Source organism: Rousettus aegyptiacus, unplaced genomic scaffold, assembly GCF_014176215.1.
Source record: "Rousettus aegyptiacus isolate mRouAeg1 unplaced genomic scaffold, mRouAeg1.p scaffold_m13_p_16, whole genome shotgun sequence".
Classification (NCBI taxonomy): domain Eukaryota; kingdom Metazoa; phylum Chordata; class Mammalia; order Chiroptera; family Pteropodidae; genus Rousettus; species Rousettus aegyptiacus.
In genome coordinates, this window is record NW_023416291.1 from 13,804,633 (window position 1) to 13,830,329 (window position 25,697).

The 25,697-nt window shown below is 40.5% G+C and overlaps 1 protein-coding gene across 6 annotated transcripts in view; it reads right to left on the bottom strand.

Annotated features, from left to right (window-relative positions):
* The window catches only part of ANAPC10 (anaphase promoting complex subunit 10), a 246,919-nt gene that overhangs the window by 154,712 nt on the left and 66,510 nt on the right, over window positions 1-25,697 (bottom strand). Inside the window, exon 6 of one of the 6 annotated variants that reach the window (XM_036233524.1) lies at window positions 20,206-20,899. The exons of 4 other annotated variants lie outside the window; for them this stretch is intronic. In XM_036233524.1, coding sequence (XP_036089417.1) covers window positions 20,768-20,899 — 132 coding nt within the window. In that variant the 3' untranslated portion in view covers window positions 20,206-20,767. Of the gene's footprint in view, window positions 1-20,205; window positions 20,900-25,697 lie in introns of those variants that run through there. One more of the 6 variants, XM_016164033.2, reaches the window with a different exon arrangement.

The window sequence follows — 25,697 nt, forward strand, 5'->3', positions numbered from 1 at the left end:
ACTGATTTTAAGAGTAGGTCTGGTTTTTTTTGTTCTGTTTTGTTTTTTCAAATTTGAATTTAAGAGCAATCTCCCTTAATACAAAGTACTCCATGGAACTGGCTCATTTAATTCTCATTATATCTATATGAAGTGATGTGTACTTAGAAATACGATCTGGTCCTCGTCCCTGATTCCCGTCACAGAGCTCCTCACACCTCCGTACTTTCCTGTGTGATAATGGTAACAAGAGTATCTTTTGTTGTAACATCTTTTGTTATTGGTTTTTGGAATTTTCTAAGTGATAGAAGTGTCTTTTACTCTTCATAGCAAGTCCTTTGATCACTCCTGAGTTTCTGCCACAGAGCTTCAGGATGGGGCTGCTCACCAGAACAACCATGTGACCAGAGGAATGGAACTTTCAGCCCAGTCACCGGATCTTTGGGAAGGAGTCGGGGCTGGGAGCAGGGACTGGAGATGAAAGCTCTATAAAAATTCTTGAAACAAGAGATTTGGTGAGTTTCCAGGCCGGCTAACCTCAGCTCCACAGGGACTGCATGCACCTCCTGCACTCGGGAGCCTTCCAGAACCTACCCTGTGCTCCTCTTCATCTGGCCGTTCATCTGTTTTCTTTATAATAAACCAGTAAACGTACATAGGTGTTTACTGGAGTTTTGTGAGCCATTGTGGCACAGTAGCAAACCCGAGGAGGGGCTTGCGGGAACCCCTGATTTGTAGCCAAGTTAGAAAGTCAGACAGAAGTTCTAGGTAAACGGGGGACCGATCACTTGAGACTGGCATCTGAGTCTGGCAGTCTCGAGGGATGGAGCCCTTACTTAACATGTGGGGTCTGCACTGACTCCGGGCAGTTAGTGTCACAACCGAGTTACATTGTAGACCATCGAGTCAATGTCCGCTGGAGGACTGAAATTCATCATGGTGGGAGGAAAAAAATCCACACATCTGGTGTCAGAAGTGTTCTGACACCAGATGTGTGGAGAAACTGTGATTTCCCAGAAGTAGCTAATATTATATCATGCCCATGATACAGAAGAGGAAAGCGAGGCTCAAGGGGCTTGAGTAACTGGGCCAGACCCTCCCTGTTAATAAATAGCAGAAGTGGGGCTTGAACCCAGGTGGTGTGACCTCATCACTGCCCCCTGTAACCACTGCACCTCCACAGCCTCTCACAAGACTAAACTATCACGAACACGGAGATTTATAGTTACAACCAAAGACAAGCTTGGAGAAGGACACAGAGCTATGATAATATGTAACAAGAAGACACGCCCTAAGCTGGAGGGAGCGGGCAGATGCTGGGAAAGGCTGCACTGAAGAAGAAATATTGTAACTGAAATCTGAAAGATGAGTAGGGCTTGATGCATGACAGTTTTTCTTTTCTTTTTTGAAAAACGGATGGGGATAGGACAGTAGGACGAACCTTCTAGGAAAAGGGTAAATGCGAGAGAATAGTGGTACCTTTGATGAAGCCAGGGCCGCTGGAATTCAGACAGAGGCAGCGTGTGATGTGAGCTGAAATTGGAGTGGCAGGGGTTGGGGGGGGTGGGGCGGGGGCTCTTTTTGGCCAAGGTCGGATCGGGCATGGGTGCCCTGGCAAGGAATTTGGACTTGATCCTTCACCTCCACAGCAGTTTAAGCCAGAAGCGACATAAACAATTGGCTGTTTTTAAAAGGATGTGTTGAATATATTAAAGAAGGCACATTGCTCAAATTTCAATAATAAAAGAAAATTTTAAGTAAACATTTCCATAAATAATTACCTTTATTGAAATTTTTCTATGAGGCTGCAAACTTACCATCGAAATTTAAATGGAGCACGGGACCAGAATAATAGAGAACCAAGAGTGTGGCCTTCGGAGGATCCGCGCCAGACTTTGACCCCAGCTGTCCACATCGCTGAGTGCCTGAGTAAGTTATGTTATTGCCGTGGGTCTCAATTTCCCCATCAGCAAAATGGGAGTAAGATTTACGTGTAGGCTTTTGTTCATGCAATTTAACTATCATCAGGAGCCTTCTAAGACTTAGAAATCTGGGTGAATTTGGCCCAACTTTCCCACTTGTGATAAATAAAAGCCTTTCCCACAACTTCCTGTCACTACCAGCGGCTCATGTCCACAATTATCTCTACGTCTAGATTTCTGCACCCGCCAGGCCATTAGTCTGGAGGGAAGTCTCACTGAGTTTCCTGACCCGGATGTTGCATAAATTTCACAAACGAACTTGAGATGGGATGGAAGGGTCACAGGGAGGGGGACCACACTGAGCCCCGAGGTCTCCCATCTGTGCCCGCGGTCGCTGGTCCCAGCGCCTGTCTGCCCGTTTTCCTCGTCCTCTTTTCTCCCTGGTTCAATGACGATGACCAACCTCCCGCCGTTCGGCGAGGGTAGTTCTGCCCACACCTGGGTCCCCTCACTGCCCCGCCTCCTCAGTCACTGCAGTCTTTTCCTAGCATAACAGCGCCCCAGCTGTAAGAGGAATCCCGGTGAATTACATTTCCTTCATATCGTTACATGAAGAGTTCAAAATCACTAAGTATCGGTAGCAGCTACTATTATCAATATCATTAATATTATTATTCATTGGTGCAGATATTTTCTTTCTCAGTATATAGAAAAACAGGCCTTTAACCCTTCATTTAGTTTTTCCTTAAAATAGAACCATCCTTTAATCAGAGTCTTTCATCCAGACCAGAGGATGACTGCATTAGTTAGCTTTGTTGTGTAAACAACAAGCCTGAGTTGATAACAGCTTGTAAAACAGAGGTTTATTTTCTCACTGACAGGTCACGTGGACGCCGGGTCACGTGGACGCCAGGCCCCCCTGCAGCTGTGTCTTTGGCAGCCAGGAGGCCGGGGCTGTGCTTCCTGTGTCTTCACATCTGGAACCCAGGCTAAGGGAGCAGTCCCTGTGGTGACAGGCTGTTCTCGGGGCAGAGGAAAAAGACGGCCAGAGTTAAACACGCCGTGGCTCTTAAACCTCTGCTTGGAGGTGATATGTTTCATGCCCACTCACGTCGTGCTGGCCAGAGAAATCCCACTGCCGACCTTGAGGTCCATGAGGCGGAGAAGCGGAGAGACTAAATGTGCAAGCGGATAATGGCCAGATCTATGCAATAAAACCCTGACCCACAGCCTCGGCAGCGCGGAGCCCAGAAAGCCAAACCACAGCCTCTGTAGCAGTCGGCCCCAAGCAGTCAGAACTTGACCAATGATGGACGGCCTGAATTTTTTTTTTTTTTTTTTTTTGCCCCTGCTTCAAACGTAGAATCCACTAGAGAAAGCTAAATATGCTCTCAAACCAATTGAACAACATTTCCCGCTTCCACTTAGCCCGCCTCCAGATCCCCCGAGCCAAGGACCGCCAATCATACCTGAAGCCTCCCCTCTCTTTCACTGCGAAATAGCTCTCCCACTCCTTGCTGCCTTTGACTCTCTGCCAAGTGCCAGTGATGGGGGCTGACTGCCTTGCTATATAGCAAACTCTGAATAAACAGCCTCTGTTTGTTCTCATTTGGGTGGTCTCCTCCTTCCACAATGTACGCCCCTCCTGTGGCGGCGGGACGGGCAGGGAGGGTTACTGCAAATCGCACGGCAATGGGTGAGGATGAATGATCTTCTTTGAGGGAATGGGAGAATAAACAGAGGGGGGACAGTGGCACAATCTGCCACAGTTCACCCTCTGGATCGCGAAGGGCTGCTTTTCTCCTCCCCACATGCGAAATCCCTTTCGATTATGAACGCACACTTGAGAGTCTCTCTTTCCCACGTGGATGCATCTACGCCTTCAGAGGCAGAGGGACGAAAACACCAGGTATATGTGTAAGATATAACAGTAGCTCGGGAATAAGGTAACAGCTACAAACACTCTCCAGAATGAGAAAGGGTGGCAGATGACTCCTATGCAGCAGTCACGTATCGATAGCAACTCTAAAATCCCCTGTGCAAATGTTGCAAACGCCTCCTTCTCTGTGGGAAAAAAAACGCAGCTCCCAGACTGGGCCCTAGTTCTATTTCCCAGAAATAATTCTCCTGTCCAGTTTTCGCATCAGAAGCGGTCACTGGACAATATGCCCTCCTTTGTGGCCTAGCACTATTAACAAATGATTCTGACATTTATTAAAATGCTAAGGAAGACTCAATTCAGGACTATTTGCAATAGGTGTCAAGACTACAGGGGAAAGAAATCGGGCTCAACTCTGAATATGGCGAGGATAGTAAATGAGCAGAATGAGGGGCCAGTAGATGGAAAATCATAAGAGAAAGATATGCAGGAATAACAGGATTCCTGCTGGAGGCGAGCCAGAGGAGCGGATATCAGGGCTGGGAGATGAGGAATTACTTTATCGAATATTGACAGGGATGAGAGATCAAAGGAGGGAAGAATTCTTGCTAGAGTGAGGGTTAGGAGGGGGAACTAGTCAAAAGGAGGGCTCCTAAGAGTCTGTCAGCATCTTTCTCGGCCTGCTTTCTGCCTGTAGACACTTAGGGACCCAAAGGTTTGATTTTATGTCTTGAACAGTCATTGTCTTTTTAAATTCAGGCTGGTGGCTCTTTTGACCACCTCCCCACATCCTTACACACACACATACACTGCAGGGTGAAAATGTACAATCTTCTCACAAGGAAAAGGGAACAAATAATTGGAGAAATAATAAAATCGACCACATTGGTAAAGAATAGAAATCCCCACTAAAACTGTGATAAGAAGAAAAAGAAAAAAACAGACTCTGTGTGTGATTTCCTTTTCCTCTCCAATGTTTTTTCACTTCCCTCTCTAGTCACATATAAAGTGTAAAACGTTATGTGAAATAAAAGAAAAAATGCTCTCCATTAACTCTGCTCACTTTGCATCCCTTAGGCCAAGACCAGAGAAGCGCTGGGTGGCATGGGAAGGGGAGGATTATAGATCCCGCCTTTCAGGGAGGGACGCAAGCCTATTCCTCCCTCTGCAGTTGGTTAACTTTCACCAGCAAGTCAACTCCTGGAATAGCAAGCAGATAATGAGACCCATCTATCCTTCAGTAACAAAAGTTCTCAAAGTATAAGAGTAATAGGCTTACAGATCAGTAGCGAAATGCCCAATTGTCCTTAATGTTGGCGTTTTCCTATTTGGGGAGCAGAGACTCAATCTTACTTCTTGAACACAGCAGCTTCTGTGCGCTTTTTGCCAAAGAGAGAGAGAGAAAAAAAGTGTCTCCTCTCTGGGTAGACAAATTAGAAAAGGCACCATTAAAAAGAAAAAGAAAAAAAATGCCCCTTTTTTTCATTTGGTGAATTAGTAAAATACGAGAGAGCAGAGAGCTTAACTGAAGAAAGTACCTTTGAGGGACGAAAAACAAGGACCCCCTCACTCCCAGCAAAGGTAGCCCTTTCAGCTTGGCAAGCGCCACGTGGCTTTGATTGTAGTTGCCGCTCACCTCTCAGACCACGTGCCTTTGTTCAGTGCACAAAAACACAATTATGAGTGACAGCCCTGCATTTGACATTAAGCATGGGATGCAAAGATCTCATGTAAAACGTGTCCAAATCAATATTTCCCCCCAATAAATCTCATTCTCAGCTTCTGCAGACCAGCGTTGAGTGGCTTAATTAAACTCCACACTGACGTGAGCCAGTCACTTGTGTCCATTCTCTATTGAGAAAGGAGCTTTAGGTAACTTAGTGGTTTGAGCACAATAAGACCTTTCTCTTCCTCGTAGGTAATATGTCATGTTTAGTGCCCTCTGAAGGAGTTATTTATACACTTCCTTAATGCAGAAACAAGCTGGTGAGCTGAGGTTTTTAGGTTTTCTTTTTCTTTTTCTTTTTTTTCTCTCTCTCTTTCATTATCGTTTCGCATTTTATTCTCCTTTTGGGTTCAATCCTGCACATTCAGATCTTTACCTTTTCTTGCCATTTGCCAGTAACAGTATACTTGAAAACGTTTGCAAGATTTTCTCCAGACACTTGCTGTCAAGCACCACATGTAGGAGACTTGTAAACGGCCTCTCATTAGAGAGATTTGCCATATGCTATTATAAAGAAGTCATTCTTCAACTCCTTTGCTTCACACAGCATCATACTCAGCAGTGCAATCGTACAGATTATTTAATGTTTCACAACAGTCACAAATGGAGTTTTAACAACAACAAAAAAATGATCAACGAAATAAGACTATTTACTTATGGGAGAAGCCAGTGTCAAAGCATTGCAGCGGCCTCAACTGTAATGTGAGTTCTGATTTTTCGTGTTTGTACAGTATCCACTCTGGCGACGTGTGTGTTCGACGTGCAAAGAGAGTGGCTGGTGACTTGTTTTTCTTAAAATACACCTACTCACAGCAGAAGCAGTCATGAATAACCTAGGACCACTCATCAGAAGCCACCCCGAGCACATAAAATGGAAAATAAAAGTAAGTCAGTCAATGTTTTTTAAAAAAAAACTTGCTCGGTTCTAAGATTTATCAGTGTAATTTGAAATTTGACTTTTTAAATAATACTTTTTCGAAAGGTTTGTTAAAATTAAAGAAATGCATCGACTCGCCAAGCAGAGGGAAATCGATGTGGTTGGTCATTTCGGTGTAACCGAATTGCGTTTATATGGCTTTCGGTAGATGGTCATACTGTTGTCCCTGCATCGTGACCATGGCGAGGACTCTAAGAGCAACTAATCCAGCAGTGGGTGCTCTCCAGGTCTCGTCCTTCTCAACATTATTTGGTGTAAAGATAGAAAAGAAGGATATTTTCAGTTACAAGAAAAAGAGATCTCAAATCAAACTAGCTAGAATACTAAAAAATAGAAATTATTTCACATAATAAAAGATCCGGGAATAGGGAGGTCTGCGGGATACCTGAAGTCAGTGGCTATCCACGTGATCAGTTCTAGCCTCTCAACTGTCGCTGGCTTTACTCTCAGGCCGGTTACAAGGTGACCTCAGTACTTCTAGAGCACGGGTCCTAATAAAATACAGATGAGGAATTTTTTCTCTTCTGTGGATATCTCTTAGGAGCAAGAAAATTTTTCCTAGAGGCTCCCCCAGAAGCTTCCACATCTCATTCCTAAACCACCATGGGCCAAAGGAATTAGGTAATGCCCTTAAACGAGCCACAGCCACTGTCGGAGCCGGAGCAGTCTGCTATCCCTAGGCACGGGCTCCATGGTGCTGGCGGCGGGGCGGAGGGCACTGTCACTAAATTCAGTTTCTGATAGAAAAGAAGAAAGAGAAAATGAATGCTAAATGAGGAACCAACACGACACTCTCTGATAGCTAAATCTGCAAGTCGTTTAATAAATCTCGGTAAAAGTGTCTCCACAACTACTACTGAAATCTTAACTATAAAACCAAGTTCTTCCGTCTCAAGAGATTATCCAGTTTTTTTTTTTTTAAATGAGATTTAGTATTTAAAAGGAAAAGAAAAGAGAAGACAAGAAAAGAGAAGAGAAGAAAAAAGAAAAGAAAAGAAAAGAAAGAAAAGACAATACAAGACAAGAAAAAAGAAATCCTATACATCTTAGGGATGTACTTACCGAGCCCATTCAGACTCAAAACCAAGAAATGTTTTACTCGCTATCTTTAGAGCAGATATTTTGGCCCTTTCTATTACCAGATAATCACCACAGAGAAAGCTAAGTGGATCGATGGTCAATATGAAGCCTTGCTAAGAGGCTTTAAAAAACATGGATCTTCTCAAAAGATAAGGAAAACATTTCCAGCTTACTGTCATCTATGATTTTTTTTTCTGATGTTACAGCAACAGATCCTCATATTTTGGGATCCCTTGTAATTATTCTAGTTTTTTGAAACGGTGCAACACCTTGCTGCTTACAATGTATCCTTGGACCAGCTGCATCAGCATCATCTGGGAGCTTGTCTGAAATGCAAAATCTCAGGTCCACCCCAAACCGACAGAATCTGCAAGATTCCCAAGAGATTTATACCCCCATTAATGTCTGAGAAGCAGTTCTGTAAGGTGCATTTTGTCACTCTCTTGGCCCCTAGTGTTAGCAGGATACATATAGATAATATGAAATCTAGCGACTACAGTGTCCCATAACTCACATCGCTTTAGGCCAGAACTTGGGAACCAAGTAATTAATATCATGGACTCAGAAAACAAAATTCTTGCTCATCTCTTATCTGTTTCATTAATCCAAATATCAAGGTTCCATTTAAACTTATTGACTTATACGTGAAGGATGCCAGAAAAATGTCTGATCCCTTCTTCTAATCACGTTAAAACCGTCTGAACATTTGGACATGGGTCCAGTGGTACACAGTGGCTTGGAGCCATTTAGATAAACGCTGGCACTATTTTCACCAAAGATGGATTCAGGGCAATATGGAGGCCAACCCACGCTGGTGGCCACTAAACACCCCCATATTAAATGTTTTAAGTGATAATAAGGCTAAAGTTACAGGCTGAAGTTTGTTCCTATGGTTTGATCATTTGGACAAGCACAGTATGTTCAGGCTTATCTACCCCACACTTAGCACACTCCCCTTCTTGGCATTTCTCTCATTTCCTCGAAAAGCCTTTTCTGGAGAAACTTCAGATCAGAAGCCAAAGTAAATTCAGTTCAATTTGCCCTGCTCCCCACGGAGCGGCCGGTGACTGAAGGCTTTCATTCCTGTCTCTCCCACATCAAGTCTGGCCACACATTAGTCACCATCAGTCTTTCCCTGGGCTTCACGATGAGAAGCAGCGGATTTGCAGGGCTGGTCCAGACTAAGCTAGCCGACTTCGCTTCATTTTCGTGAGCATTTGTTTTCCCTTGCTTGGTTTGCCGTTGCTGTTTTGTCTTAGTGCACTCTACTGATGAAAAATGTAACCAAGGATGTATAGAGGTACGGTCAAATCTGCAAATGTAAGGCCTAGAAATCTATCGTCCCTGACGCCTCAGCCCCCACCCCTTGGCCTATTCTTTGTCGACTCTTCTTCCCACACCTGTGGCTTTTATAATATTTCATTTTTCTCCACACTCAGGTCTATTCCTACTACCTTTTCTCTGAACAGATGACCTTGTCTCCTGCTTCATAGAGACATCTGAAGCTTCCAGGTGAGAACGCCTTGCCTTTGGACCCACCGACTCCAATTTCTACACATCCCTATCTTAACTTCCTTTCCCCCGTCTCTTCAAAGAGATGGGTTAGGTCAGTGTAACAAGAGTCCAGGTGCAAGTCGAGGTAAAGGAATGAGTCCAGTTCCAGACTCATTCCTTTACCTCAACTCTTGATCCCTTCTGTAGTGGGACGGTGGCCCCTAAAAAGATATGTCCACATCCTATTCCCTGGAACTGTGAATGTGACCTTATTTGGAAAAAGAGTATTCAAAGATGTAATTAATTGAAGGATATGGAGACGCGATCCTCCTGGGTTATCTACGTAGGGCCTAAATTCAATAACAAATGTCCTTTAAGAGAAAGGCAGAAGGAGACTGGAAACAGACAGAAGACGAGAAGACAAACACAGAGACTGGATTAATGAAGCCACAAGTCCAGGATGGCTAAGGAGAGCAGGCAACCACTGCATCTGGAAGAGGCAAGGTAGGGCTCTCCCCAACCCCCCAGGCTCTAGAGAGGGGCGGCCCTGCCAAACTCCTTGATCTCAGACTTCTGGCTTCAAGAACTATACAAGAATACATTTCTTTCTTCTGTCTGTCTATCCCTTCAGAAATGCCCCCTCTCTTTCAGCTCCCTCTCAGATTTCATACTGCTACAATCAAACGTCGTTACCTACCACTCTACCGAGATGCTCTTGCAAAGGTCACCTGTGTCCTCAAATTTGCTAAAGCCAGCTCATTCTTTCGTCTTATTTGATCTCGCTGTAGTATTCGATACTGCTGCCTCCTCCCTTCTTAGACTGTATCCTTCCCTTAAATTCTAAGGTGTGACTCTCTCCTAATTCCTTTCTCCCTTCAGACCATTCCTGGCCTCGTAAGCGTTGCTGATTCCTAAGGTTCTTTTTCCTCACGGTCTTCTTCTCGAGCATATGTTCTCTGGATAACCTCATCCTCTCCTATGGCTCTAACTACCACCCACGCGAAGGACAAATCTAATCAATTTCTTATACCATCCTTTCCCTGGCGTCATAAGTACATATAGCGAACTGCTTACTGGCTCTATGTTGAAGGGAATCTATCTTAACACCCTAGTGACACCTCAAATTTAATACTCCCAAATTAAACTCACTGATTCTACCATCAGAAATTGGTGAAAATGAGAGTTATTGTCAGGAGGCAATTCTTTATGGCATTTTTAGCTATGCATCTCAGATCGTCGTTTCAGGGGCTGCTTCCTCCAGCAAACAACTCTGTAGGAAGATAGAGGTGGTGGTGTCTCTCTCCAGGTGGGAGGATCGCTCTGTTTCTTGACCAGGGAAACAAAAATAATTTCTCCCTTGTGGGCAAAGGTCGAACGGCTCGGATAGCAGCCCCTTTAAAAGACTGGGGGCTCCTGTGCGCAGAGCCCCTCAGTCCTAACAGACCACCGCGGGCTCGGCATTCACTGGGTTGGCTCCACGGGGCCTGTAAGACTCGGGGAATGAGAGGAAGTGATGCAAACTTGAAGCTCGTCTGCCTGCTGTGCCAGGAGGAAGCAACTGTCTGAGTGCGTCTGACTCATTGTTTCCTCATCAACTGTATTTACAGAAGAGTGGCCAATAAGCCAAGCAGTGGCAGCCGCTGCTGTCACTTAGAGACTGCTTGGCCACATGACAGATATATACCTAGACAGGGAAGGAGAGAGGAAATGGCCAAGATGTTGCATAAAAAGTCTGGCATTGCATTGGTAGAAGCTGGAACTAAAAACGTGTGGGCAGAGTAAAAGTCTACGGCCCTCAACCGGAGGCTGCTCAAGCGCAGAGGTGGCGGACCCTAGAGAGGTCCGGGTAAGTCCGGCACTGAGCAAGTCACGAGTCCTCTCCCGTAACAGGCACAGCGGAAATCTTTCTGCAGAGTGTGAACCACAGAGGCCAGACTCACGTCCCCCACGTCAAAAACTTGGAATTATTTTAAACTCTTCTCTTCCTTTTATCTTCTCTCCTAACCTCCCATATCAAGTTTATGACCAAAGCCTGCCAGTTCTATCTCAATAACATCTCCCATTTCTGTCCCTTCATCTTACCTGACTTTTAGGGCTTCAGTTCAAGCCGTTATCACTTCGCACCTGGATTCTTGCTATAGTGACCTAATCTATCTCTCTTTTTGCCTCAGGTCTTGCTTTCTTCAATTTATTATTCACTCTGCTGCTACACTGGTCACATTAGCCCCCTGTCCGAAACTCTCTGGGGGCTCCTGACTGCCTCCAAGGTAAACTCCATGCTGACATACGGTATAGGCAGCCCAACACGATCTGGCTTCTACCTACACCTCTACCTTTATCTCTCCCCGCTCCTCAGCACCCCAAGGTACCAGTTATCCTGAAACATCTCCCAAAACTCAAGCCCTTGCACACCTCCATGACTTTCTCATGCTGCTTCCTCTGTCCAAAACGTCCCGTCTCCCTCTCCCGGTGAACATTTCACTCAGCGTCGAATGTGACCTCCTCCATGAAATTTTCTTGGCAAACTTTCCTCCCCGCATTGGGGCCCCAACTGTATTCTTTACGCAATTCCATCACAGCATTAATAGACTTTATTATCTTTATCAGTTTCAATATTTATCTCCCCCAACTAGATAAACAAATAATTGAAGAATCTGTCTTTTTTTTTCTCCCTAGCTCCTTGCAGAGTGCTGAAAACAGAATAAGCACTCTAACAAAACAAGACAAAAACCAACAGCAGAAACAAAACAAAACCAAAAACAAAACAAAATAGAAACACCCCCACCCCCTGCTTGCTAAATGTGTTAATGAAGGAGCGGGTAAAGAACAGGAGTCCTGTTTGCTCCCTGAGCACCGCACTGGGTTTGCTGGGATGAATCGGAATGAGCCTGAAACCTCTTCCTCTTGCACCAATTTTACGTAATGGTAAGTGACTGAAAACATGGTAATGGTAAGTAATTTACGTGATGGCAAGTAATTTAAATTAAAATAAGCAAGGACTTATGAGAAATCAGAGTACAAGCATTGTGTTAATATTGAAGATAAAATGTTCAAAGAAAGTTCGAATGTGATTTGGACCTCATTGAGCTAAGACCTAGACTTCCCCAAGGCAGATGAATTTAATGCTCGTGTGCTCTGGCACTGAGGGTACTTTACCGCAAAAGTTTCAGAAGTAATGCCAGAGTATTGTATATTTATTGTAAATAATAAAATGGAACTTGCCATATAGATATTACTAGCTAGGAGGTAGGGAGTCTGCATAAGAGGTGTGTATCACCTAAGCCAACAAGAGAGGAAGTTCTGGATCTATAGTCCATGAAATTCTTTCGGGGGGGTGGCGGGGCGGTAGAGAGAGAGAGAGAGAGATTTACCACATAGAATTCTTTTAAATATCACATGCTACGGCAATTAAAATACAGCTCATACTGTAAACATATGATCCCACTGACTTTTCATAAATGTGAACATTTCTTTATTCCTGGATTTCAGATCAGGTTTAGAGTCAGGGACAATTCCGAGACCTAAGTTGTACCTGGAACTTGAGCTTCTCCTGCTCTCTTGCTTCTAAGCTTCAGACGACTGTCCTACAAACTAGGGAAGAAGTCGAGTCCTAAAGTTTCTGTAAATCCTTAGTTGAAATAGAGATTAATTTTTAAAAATAGTCGATCCTTATTTGTGCAGCACAAAATAATTTTAAGAAAAAATTATCGAGGTTCATCTGCTGCAAAGACTTTTTAAACATCTTTTTGCTAAAGGAAGAAATTGTCAAAATAGAGTTAGCTACATTAAACCAACTATAAATTCTCTTCCTGCCACCTTAGAATCCATTTGGAGATAAATTTATGTGTGGGTGTATATGCATATATATTTTATATGTGTATGTCAGTAATTTTATATATATATGTATATATATATATAAAATAATTGCTGTTTTGTGACAGTTCTTGAACCACTAGTAAATAACTAAGTGGCTACAAAAGTTAGAGGAAAAAGCAATCCAAAAACAGAGGGTGGAGGCCACTAAAAAATTGTAAGCTGCTCAAAAGAGTATCTTGGGTCGAGGCAAGAGGAAAATCTGAGAACATTTTCTTAAAAAGAAAAAAATAAAAGGAAACAGCAGGAAACTTCAGAGCTCAACTTGTGCCTAATCTCTTTGTGTGGGATTTTTTTTTTTTTTTCATTCCAACGCGTAGCTCCCAGGATGAGGACAACAGCAATCTCTAAATCATGCTCATCTTCTGAGGATGATATATAATAAACACAGCCTTCCTTAAGGAGACATGCAGGTCAGGGCAAAACACAGTGTGCATCTCCCTTGCTGCAAATCCAAAATGTTTACGCAGATAATATCTAGTAAAAACGAATAGTAATGGCCACCTTGCTGGGGCGAAAAGAATGCAGATGTAACGAGAGGACATGTGACTTAGGGAGTGTGGAAGGAGTACAGGGGACTCTCTCAACTGCTTGAGAATTGCACAGACTTTATGTGTGGTTCACTGTCTTCGTTGCAGAGCGGCAGGCACCACCTCCTTTGCCCGCCGTCGTTACCTCACTGAGGAAATTCAGGGCCTCGTTCTCACAGCATCCACACACGAGCCCACCAAACCGTGAAGTGCCTACTAGTGTAAAGCCAGAAATGATTTTTGTGGCAAATATGGCACATGAAGGACAGATTTCTATCCCTCTGCCACTCTACATGTTTGGGTGGCAAAATCTATTATAACGAGGCAGCTACGTGTAGAGTTGACAATGTCGTCTTTGAGAGAGTATTTAAACATCTAGGATATCAACCTTTTGTAGATGGTCTTACCTCCTTTTTATCCTTTTATATGCATTTCGAAGTAATTTCGGAACCGAAAAGAAGGGGAGACTGCATTATTGTTAGTATGCTCTATCTTAGAGGAAAAACAAAGAACTGATAGAAACCTCCATCCCCAGCCACTATGTGTTCATAGCAGCCATTCTGTAGGTTTCTGGAAATCCGCTCCATGTGGCATGTGTTTGAAGCTGTAAGGTGCAAGTGCTGGAGAAAACCCAGCTCCTTTCTCAGTGAAATGACCTGTTATTCTGCGGAAAGAAAGGAGGTGTTTCTCTGAGACCACCATTACACCTGCTATGCTTTCCTGAAATCCAAACCGCCCCCACCACCCCACCCCCACCTCTCACACCTGGGAGCTGGCTAGCAGAAACACGGTCGGGTCAGGTGTGGGGGAAGGGTTAAAATATAACCATCTTAGTTCCTGGGTAAACGACGCAAATGTCTATGGTTTTCTGTGTATAAATGAATTTGGGTCTAACTATATGGTGCAAGTATCCAGACACTTGTGCTTTAATTCAAACACACACACACACACACACACACACACACACACACACACACAATTTAAAGATATTTGGCAAGGCATTTTGTTTTTAACATTAGCGAAATGCAGCCTAACAGTGTTCTTACTGTAGTCCTGCCTGAAAGTGATCGCTTCTCTGTACTTTTCCTATGACAAATTTATTTTCCCTATATGCTTTTGTTGGCTAGCAGCTCTGGCATGACTTGACTGACAATGAGCCAGAAGATCTGAGTTTGGGGAAAATGTACAGCTCTCAGGACTTGGCACATGTTAGATAAGTGCAGAGCAAATGCTATTCATTCAAGCAGAGCCCTGTGTGTTGGCTTCATCAGCTCACCAAAGAACACCACAGACATCGGATGAAAACGGCGTGCCACACAACCTCGGGCTAGAAATCCAGTGTGTGTGCGTGTGTGTGTGTGTGTGTGTGTACTTTTCAATGTTAAAACAATGAAACAATTGCTAAAACTTCCATCAGTTTTGTTGGCTAAGCAATGAGTCATGTTACAGGTTTTATTTAGTTTGCATAATTGTTGTCCTACAAGAGTTGGGAAAGGTTCTTTCTGATGATTTACTTTTTCTCTATGAAGCGGAAGGGGAGGCTATCAGTTCAGAATTGCAAGGGTTGAAAGACATTATCTTAAACCATGGATTATGAAGGTATTTTAACAATAAATTCTTCAAAGAAGAACATACCTGTAATATGCAGTGGCAATTTAATTAGGGTGTTAACATTTGAAGTTAATCTTTTAATCTAATTCTCTAGTATTTAGTCATAAGCAATGCACAAAAGACTTAGGCACCACATAACAGGTGATATCAACATATGTTAGCACATACCACCCAGAAAAGAGACCCAAAGATTTCCAGTTCAATTAACAAAAGTGTGCATGGGTACACATGCATACACATATGAAATTTTGTGTGTGTGTGTGTGCGTGCGTTCACTCTCACTCTAACAAAAGTTTCTTTACCACTTGAGTAGTTTATTTAAGAGATGAATGGGTCTGACATGTGGCGTGTGATTAAACCTTCACTACACTAACAAGGCGATGATTTATAAAATTTTCCTGGACCACCATCGCCTGAGAATAGCTAAATGCTAAAAGTCCTTCTCAGAAAAACATACATACGCATCAAATTTTACACAAAATTTCAGAGCGTTCATAGACCTCAATATTACATTAGTTCGGTATTACCGACTGCAAAACAGACCAACCCAAACATTAACAGCTTAAATCGACACTGTTTATCTGAAAATTCTTTGGGTCAACAACTTAGGTTGAACCCAGCAGAGCAGTCCTTCTGGTCTCATCTGGGTTCTCCCTCACTTCTTGGATGAGCCATAAGACAATTATGGATGTTGCTTATGCTTCTGGATGCAAGCTCCTGGAACCTAGGGCACCTTGGCTCCTTTTCATGGGGACTATCATCCTGAGGCAAATCGGCGGCCTTATTCTCACGATAGAGAAGAGACAGGCACCCAAGAGAAAGCTGAAAAGCTCAAAACTTCTTAAGGCCTAATCTCATAATTGGTGCTACAGCCTCATTCTTTTGACAAAAGCAATTAACAAGGTCAACCCAGATTCAAGGGGCTGAGAAGTAGACTCTATCTCATAATGTAAGATGTAATAATCATATTGCAAAGGATATTATTACAGGGAGGAATAAAGAACTGGGACCAATATTTCAATCAATTTACCATACCTATCATGAACATAGATTAGCAATTTTCTGCAATGAAAATGTAGTAATAGGGGTTAAAAGAAAAAGCAGAAGTTTGTTTTTACTGTGATATACAGGCGCAGAAATCGGCGACTGTTTGACATTCAACAAAGTGTTCTCATGTCAAGTCCAGAGCCAACAGAACAGTATAATTGGAATATTTTATATATTATTCATAAACTATACCCAGAGCCAATTCAGAGCATCATGCTTGGTTATTGATATGTTCCTTGATTTATACAAACACTCTACAAGTCCACTTCCTGTTTTCACCCCTTTATCAGCAAAGCTAAGATAGAAATTGCTGCCTGTTTTGAGGTAGTGATCAATGTCTTAATTTTTTCAAATTACTAAATAAAGATGAGTAAGATTAGTCTTTGTTCTCAATTTATGATAAACCAGTACAAAAATGATTCTACCCATCTGAAAGCAGACAGGATTATTTATGTCCCATGATCTAGTTCTTTATCCTCTTAAGAGAACAGCAAGTGTGGTCTAGTCTAATGTATAACAAGATATGGTAGGATGAAGGCAGGAGTTCTAAGGCTAGAGAAAAGGAGGAATGAATTAGAAAATAAGAAATGAGGGGAAAGAAAGATTGAGGAAGTAAGGAGAGCATAGCAAATAAATGAGAGGGAGCATTAATTTCCTTGGGATTTAAACAGTAGTTATAGAGTGGCTGCCTCCTTTTTTCACTAGGTATTACAATTTAAAATATTGGTATAAAATAACATATTGTGGTATCGAAAACAAAAGGAAATATGAGAATAAATTAATGTCAACTTGAAAGCAGGGTCATTATGTGAAGCAACATTTTTTTGCTTATATTCCATTACAAAAATTGCGTCTCCATTAAGAAATGTTCACTCAAAAACAATGTGGCAACTTTTAGCTATTCTCATTACAAGTAGAAATTTGGGAGGAAAAAAACAAAGAGTCATGAGCTGTGGACACTACTATATTTATGTAAGTCATAGGTGGTCTTCTAGTTTATTTAGCGTCTCCTCCTCAAGTTAGTTCTCATTAAAGTCAAGTATTTTGCATCTCCACTGAATCATTCTAATTTCCCCTATCATGCCATCTCCGATTCCACTGTTTTCACCTGGAATATCTTTCCCACTCGTCCCCCAGAACAATTCTTACTCCACCTCTAACCCTGAACAGGCATCATTCTATCTGAGACGCACGCCCTGGCACACCCCTCCTGCATCTTTCTGTAACGGTGTGCTCCCTTTTATCACTACATTTAGCACATTGTAGTAAAAATGACTGTTCACTTGTCATCCTCTACCCACTCCCGAAATCAATCTTCCTGCTACTTAAAGGCCAGGTCCCTGTAGTTTTCGTCATTGGACTCTCAATGTCTGACACATACTGAGTGATCAATAATTGTTAGGTGGATTAGTTGAATAGTTAGGTAAATGGACAATAAATAAATGAAGAATGAGAGAGAGAAATGGAAGAAGTCTGGGAGAAAAGATACTTAACGATGCCCAGCCACAAAGGTTCTCTGTGCCTATAAGAGAAGTGCCACTTCTCACCATGCATAATTTATAAAAAGGGTATGTATCGACAGACATTGACCAAATCTTTCACAAAACGGCACAGACCATACAGCGCTCTCCTGTGTAATGCAGGAATGACTTCGCTCGATCATCAGCAAGCAACCAAAGTGACTGTAAAGAAGAAACTTTGAAAGATTCAATTGATTTGCTTTTACCAATGAGAGAGAGAGAGAGAGAAAGTAGAGACATAATCTCTCCTGATTTTGAGAAGGCATTTTGATTGTTTCATAAAACAAAGTTAAGACACTTAGAAAAGTAGGTTTTGGGCCATGTGTATACTAAAGAAGAGAGTGACTAATATGGGGGTTAAATTCAAAGCATTTTTCAATGATACAATATCAATTTGGAGAAACCTTCCAAGCTGTGTTTCAGAGGGATAAACCCTACATTTCTTATCTTAATTAGTGTTCGGAAAAAAGTAGTTGAAAATCTGCAATTGTTTATGCTCTATTAAAAATGAATTTCAAATGACTTTGATGAAATGAATACATTTCCTATAAATGAGATGAAAAATATAGAGACAAAAATACATATATATTTAGAAACCAAAATAAGTAATTCATACACTGAATGAAGTACAATTGATACCTTAAGTACAAAAGAAAACAACTGGGAGATCAGGAGCAAGACTAGATTTGACCTTGAGCAGAATAAGTTAGCAACATAATGCCCTAAACCAGTTTTTCTCAACCAGGATGATTTAGCCACCCAGGGCACATGTGACAATGTCTGGAGATGTTTTTGACAGTCGTGATTGGGGAAGGTGCTACTGGCACCTAGTGGATAGAACTCAGGGTTACTACTATACATTCTACGCACAACAGAAGCTCCCCACGACCAATGATTAATTATCTTGTCCAGATTTTCAATAGTGCTGAAATTAAGAAACAAACGAAAACATATACGATATAGAAATATATTAAAATGAATGATGATAGGCATTTAAAGTTTCCCCTCAACAATATTATGTACCTAATCTTTATTAGAATATTTTGTCCTGTTTAGTGTGTTACCCTTTAGAAAGTATAGGCTGCGAATGATTGAAAATAGACTCAGTTGTGATTACCCATGTCTTGCTCCTCTGTGTATGCAAGGAACATTATGCTATTACACTGTCCTCCACCTGTGTAGAAGATCTGGAAATGATCCATGCCTGTTTTGAAGATGAGTTCTGCATTTTGGGTTAGCATCAAGAAAATCTAAGATTCTTGGTTACAAAATGCTCACAAACACACTGTCTGATAAACAGGCTAAAAAAGAAAACTGAATTAAATTTAAGTTGAATGTTCTGGAGAATTGAGAAGTCAGTCCCCAATTATGTGTGAAAAGAAAATCTCTAAAAGTTAAAACACATAAAAAAAAAAAATCAAATATACTGAAAATACAAATACCACAAAACTCTAAATGAATGAGCCAAAGGTCTTACATTACCAACATCGAACTATCCCAAAGACTCAACATGTTTTAATAATATGCATTTTATAGTTAGAAATGTGGTAAAAATGAAGAATGAGAGATTCCAAAGCAAAATAAACAAATCTTCAAGTCACTTTAGAGTAGACAACGGTTAGAAAAGGGATAAGGCGCTGGAAATGAAGTTAGAAGTGATCATTTTTAAAAGTGGGAAATGACAAGCAAGTTTCTGTGGTGAGAAGAGTTTATTTTCGTGAAGCCACATTGAACAAAATGACACAGTGGAATCGTTTTGTGTGGTCCTGTTCGTATTTCCACTGGATAGGCACCCTGCTGATTCCGCCATAGGTTTTGCAGCCAAATACGACAAAAAATGTGACTTTAAGCAAAAATATGTGCAAAATACTGTTTATTATTTAAATTTCAAAACAAGTTTGACATTCAGAATAAGAACTACGTACTAGTTAAGCATTATAAAACACGCCCTAAGTATGTAGAGCCATAGCTTCACTTTAAGCATTTTCTAAATGTTCTTTGATGAGAAAGCTGAATTTATAACATTATTATATTTATTAGCCTGTCCAATAGCACAAATGCTGTAAATTCTACTTTGACGATATATCGTTCAATAACTAAAAGGGCATAACTTGTATTATTGCAATGTGATGTGATTTGGAAATGGAGAAAAGTGTGAGAAGTCTTCGGACAAGTCTTTTTACCCTATAGCCAGGAGTTTCAACCTCTTCGCCAACAAAATCTTTTCCCAGAAATACCAGCACAGAATTAAGGATCTTCCTTAGAGTTTCCTTCCGTAGGCAGTGGGGAGAAGCAAGACCAATTGTGCCAACTCTTTATTAATTAGGAATTAACCACAGTCAGCATTTTCTAAATCAATGCCTTCTCAATTCTGTAAAAATGATCTCTTTATATACGGGAATTGACAGTTTTCTCTATCTCTCCTAACTCCTCCTCTGGAACTCCTCATTAAGAAAATGTTAGATCTCCTCATTTTAATTTTTAAATTAAAATTAAAGCAATTTTAAATTAAAATTCATAGTTTTTAACCCCCCTTCCTTACCTTTTTCTTTTCTTACTTTTTTTTCATTTTCCCCTTCTGTTCTGTATTTTTGTTATCTCCTCAAATTTATTTTTCAGTTCACTAATTCTTTCTTTAGTCATTTCTAACATATGGTTTAGCATATCCATTGTGTTTTTTATTTCCAATGACTGTATTTTTCACTTCTAGAAGTTCTCTTCAGTTATTTTGGAAATCTATCTACCTTTACTTTATTGACAGTGTCTCTTAAATTTTGAAGGGACACAAATGTTCAATCTATAACATTCTGCCCCTGGTCCTCCAAATTCACATCTTTCTCAGGTGCGAAATATATTCATTCCATTTCAACAGCCCCTAAATCTTAACTCATTCCAGCTTCAACTTCAAAGTCTAAAGTCAAAAGTCTGATCTAAAATATCATCTAAATCATATACGGATGAGATTCAAGGTACAATTCATAATGAGGCAAAATTCATCTCTAGTTGTGAACATATGGAAACCAAATTTTCTGCTTCCAAAATATAAAGATGGAACAGGCATAGAATAGATGTTCTCATTCCAAAAGGGAAAAATTGGAAGAAAGTAAATCCAAAATACGGCAAGGCAAATCTCATTAGGCCTGAAGGCCCAGATATCAGCCAGTTTTGCTCACTGCTCTGCCTCCTGGACCCACTGTGATGGCATTCCCACCTTGCAGACCCACTGGGGCAATGGCATCGTCACGGCTCTGCCGGGCAGGGATCTTGTCCTCACGGCTCTGGCGGGAAGAGGCTGTCTGGCCTGTTGGAAACCGAGAAAGTGGCCCTGATGATCTCTATATTTTGATTGGGGAGTTTAATCCATTCGCATTTAAATTAATTGCTGATCAGAAGATATTTCTGTCATTTTGCTATTTGCCTTTCTATATGCCTTATAGATTTCCTGGCTCTTATTTCCTGCACTATGGTTTCTTTTTATTTAGTTGATCTTTTTTTTTTTTTTTTTTAATTCCCTTCTAATTTCTTTCTATGTATATTCTATAGCTATTTTCTTTGTGTTTATTATGGGGATTATATTTAACATCCTAACATTCTAATTTGAATTTATACCAGCTTAACTCCAAAAACAACAAACTCTGCTCGCTTATAGCTCCATCCCAACCTTTTTCAGTTACTGATGTCATGACATTCTATCTCTGTACACTATGTGCCCCAAAACGAACACTAATAACTGTTTTTTAAAATGCATTATGCTCTTAAAATTATGTAGAAAACAACATATGGAGTTACAAACAAGTTATAATAATACTAACTTTTAAACCAATAAGTTATAAAAATGTATTGGTCTCAAATACGATATGATCTCACTTATATGTGGAATCTAAAAAAAACAAAATAAACAAAACAGAAACAGACTCATAGATACAGAGAACAAACTGATGGTTGCCAGATGGGAGGGGATTTGGGGAGATGGAAGGAGAAAGTGAAGGGCTTAAGAAGTACAAAATTGGTAGTTATGAAATGGTCAAGGCGATGTGAAGTACAACATAGAGAATATAGTCAATAATACGGTAATAACTATGTTTAGTGCCAAGAGGATGCTAGACTGACTAATCAGGGGGATCACTTTGTAAATTATATGAATGTCTGTTTAATATTTATATAAACACCATGCTGTGTACTTCAAACTGATATAAAATAATATTGAATGTCACTGTAATCAAAAATAAAAAATGGTAATTAAAGGAAAATTAAAATTAAAATGGATTAGTTTCTTAAATCACGTGGAAGACAAAAAGTGAAGTTATATATAGACTGTTGTTACAGTAGTACTAACGTCAGTAATTGACCATATGTTTACTGTTACGGAAGTTTTAATTTCTTCATATGGATTCAAATTGTCGTCTGGTGTTCTTTGGTTTTAACCTGCAGGACTCCCTTTAGGATTTCTTTCAGGGCAGATCTAGTGGTAATAAACTCCCTTGGATTTTGTTTATCTGGAATATCTTAATTTATCCTTCACTTTTGAAGGGTGGTTTTGCTGGATAATGGAGTTTCGACTGACAAATTCTTTATTTTAGTGCTTTAAATATATCGGCCCACTGCGTCTGGCTTCCAAAGCTTCTGATGACAAATCTGCTAAAAATTTTATTGAGGATCCCTTGTGCATGACCAATTGCTTTCCTTTCTTCTTGCTTTCAAGATTCTTTCTTTGTCTTTGACTTTTAACAGCTGGGTTATAATGTGTCTTGGTGTGGTTCTCTTTCAATTCTTTCTATTTGGAGTTCATGGGGATTCTTGGATATGTATCTTCATGTCTCTTGCCAAAATTTGGAGGTTTTGAGCCATTATTTCTTCAAATAATCTCTCCTTCCCTTTACCTCTCTCTTTTCTTTCTGGGACTCTCACAGGTGAAAGCTGGTCCACTTGGTAGTGTCTTACATGTCCCTGAGGCTCTGTCCACTTATCTCCAATCTTTTTTTTTCTTTTTTCAGTTTTCCAGACTTGATCTTTTCAATTGTCCTATTTTCAAGTTCGCTGAATCTTTTTTTCTGCCTGTTCAAATCTGCCTTTGAATTCCTCCAGTGAATTTTTCACATCAGTGATTGTACTTTTCATCTCTAGTTTTTTTTCCCCTTCTTTTGGGGCTATCTCCTTGTTGATATTTCCATTTTGATCAAACATGGTTTTCCTGACTTTCTCCACATCTTACTTTAGTTCTGAGCATTTTTATGACTATTGTTTTAAAGTCTTTGCCTAGTAGTTCTGCTTTCTAGTCTTTCTTGAGGATAGTTTCCATTTGTTTATTTCTTTCCTTTGAATGGGCAGTAATTCCCTGTTTTTTAATATATGTCTTAAGATTTCTTTGTTGAAAAATTGAATATTTGAATCTAATAATATGATATCTCTCGAAATCAGATTCTTTTCCTTCCTCAAGGATTCACTGGGTTTTTAAAATTTGTTTTGTTTTGTTTTGTTTCAATTGTTACAGGCTCTTTTCTTGCTAAGGCTTTGCCTGTGATAAAAATGTAAGGTCTTCACAAGTCTTTCCTCAGCCTGAGCCTTTCTGTGGGCATGTGCAATGACTTTCTAATTTCCCCCAGATATGAGCTGTTTTTGAATGTCCTAATGTTTAATGTCTGGCTTCCAAAAGAGAAAAAAGAGAAAAATAATGGAGCATGTGAAAATAGGAGTGCCAGCTCATTAACTCCCCTGAAAGTCACTTGAGCCAGTTGGGGAGAGGCTTACGACAATGAAGAGTAATGGTGCAACAATGGCTTGCCACCTCTGCATCTGTACTTCCGCGATCAGAAGCAACAGTCAGAGCACAAATCTTCAATATTTAGAGACCAGGGTCCTGAACGCCCACCCTGGCTCTTATAAGCTCTTCCAGGATCCTGTGCACAGCTGCCTGCCTTGGGCTGAAAAGTAGGAGATAGGGAATCTGTACTGTGCTAACGATTGAAGTTAATTGAAGTTGACTTCAATTTATTGGGCAACCCTTCCTCTGGAAGCTGCAAGCCATCAGGAGACTCCAGAGTTTCAAAACAGTTACATCAGACAGATTATGCCAGTGTGGCTTTTTTCCTAGGTGAGAAGACAGGTATCCAGTGCTTCCTTTTATACCATCTTCCCAGAATTGTCCTGCCCAGTTCCATAGTTTTAAGAAATACAGAGCCTGAAAATATCAACGGTGCTTTGAACTGAGGTGTTTTTTTTTTTCTTTTAAAGTAAAAAAAAAAAAGTTAACATAGCCACCTGTTTCTACTTGGAAGAGATTCTAGAATGTGAATGCATTTATAGGGAATACTGCTTCATGACATCGTCAAGAAACCACGGTCTGACCTCACACCATTCCCATAACATACAAATATTATTCCTAACGATGCCAAGATTTCGTGATTCAAGATGTGGAGCAAAAGGGGAGAGAAACAAGATCTTTAAGGGAAACATGCGTACGCACGAAATCTGGACTCCGAGAAAGCTGAAGTTCATGGTAAATCTTGGAATACACATGAAATGTAACTTAATTATTCACTCCTTCCTCTTCCCCCTTCCCTTTCTTCCTTCAACAAATATTTATTGTTTGCCATTACATCCCAATGCTTTTCTAGACACTGAGTACATACAACAGTAAACAAAAAGACAAAAGTCCCTTTCTCAAAGAGCTTACGTTCAGACTGAGAAAAATAGTAGATACAACAAATAAATCATACAAATTAAGTATGTTCAAAGGTGATAAGTGCTATGGAAAAAATATAAAGCAGGGAAAGGAAATGAGGAGTGTCGACGTTAGGAAAATAACTTCTATTTCTTCCCTCGTGTTTAGGGAAGCCCTTGCTGTAGTAAATAATCTAATATGCTTGAATTATAGTTAATTCAGTCGGTAGTCAAACCTTCCTTTCAATCGGTTAATATGCGATACCCAAATTAGCCTAACTTTCTCCACCTGGAGATTTTTTGATCTTTTTTCCTTATTAAATTAAAATGTACCAGAATTCCGTGCTTGTTGCTTAGTGGGTCAGGCAGTTTGATGTACAAAAACCTGAATAAATACCGCTCACCCCCACCCCAGAGGTGTATGCAATTATTAGAGTGATTCTTTAAAGGACTTGTTAAAATGCCAAAATAGTGCCACAGAAAACACGTCAAATGAAGATTTAAGTTTTCTTTATGAAAAAAAAAAAGTGTTTAACGAGGGTTTATGGGGTTTTATAAAAACACCTTAACACCTTACAGACCTAAGGGGAAAAAGCTCTATTTAAGTATCATGCACCAATAGCAGACCACCCAATGCTGATGACTAGAAGCCTCAAATAGACCCATCCTTGGGAGCCTATGTGGAGACCCTAATTTTATGGTCATTTTAATTGTATTTGGGTTATTACCTCATGCTCCAGCAAACACCTACAGTATTTAATAAAAATGAGTGCAGAACACTGTTCTAGTTAAAGTATGTATTAACCAAAATCATAAACTAAGTATGCTTCACCATAAATTAACTGGGTGTTTAGTGTTTCTTTGCCTTTAAGTTATATTTATTTTTCTTATAACATGGTATGCCTCACTATGAACCAAATCAATGTTAATTGACTTAGCATTTAGACACACTCTTCTATCTCTAGCTCATACATCCACACCTGCCCTGCATATTATAAAGTGATGCGTACAGTTAATCAACCCTCCGGATAGTCAAAGAATGATTATAATAAAAGATACTGGGGCTGAAAAGCAAACACATCTTGAAAAGAAAAGGAAGTAAAAAAAACCCTTCATTTTGTATTTGTCTAGAGTCTAGCTGTAGTGCTACTACTTATGTCAAAGTTAATTCAGATACAAAAAAGTGTGGTCTTCCTCTGCAGAACAAAAAAAAAGAAGTATCTTGAAAAGAAAGACTAAATTCCTTCATTCTATTTTTGCCTAGAGTCTGGAAAATGGGTTCTTGATATTTTGCTTCAGTACTGTGAAGAAAAGCCCTAACAGATAAGGACGGCATGTAGAATTCAGTATTGATGCTCTTTACCTCCGCCACTGTCTGCCTAGATGTTCCAGCAGAATTCCCATAATTACCACATTTGGAGCATCTTCTATTTCCTTAC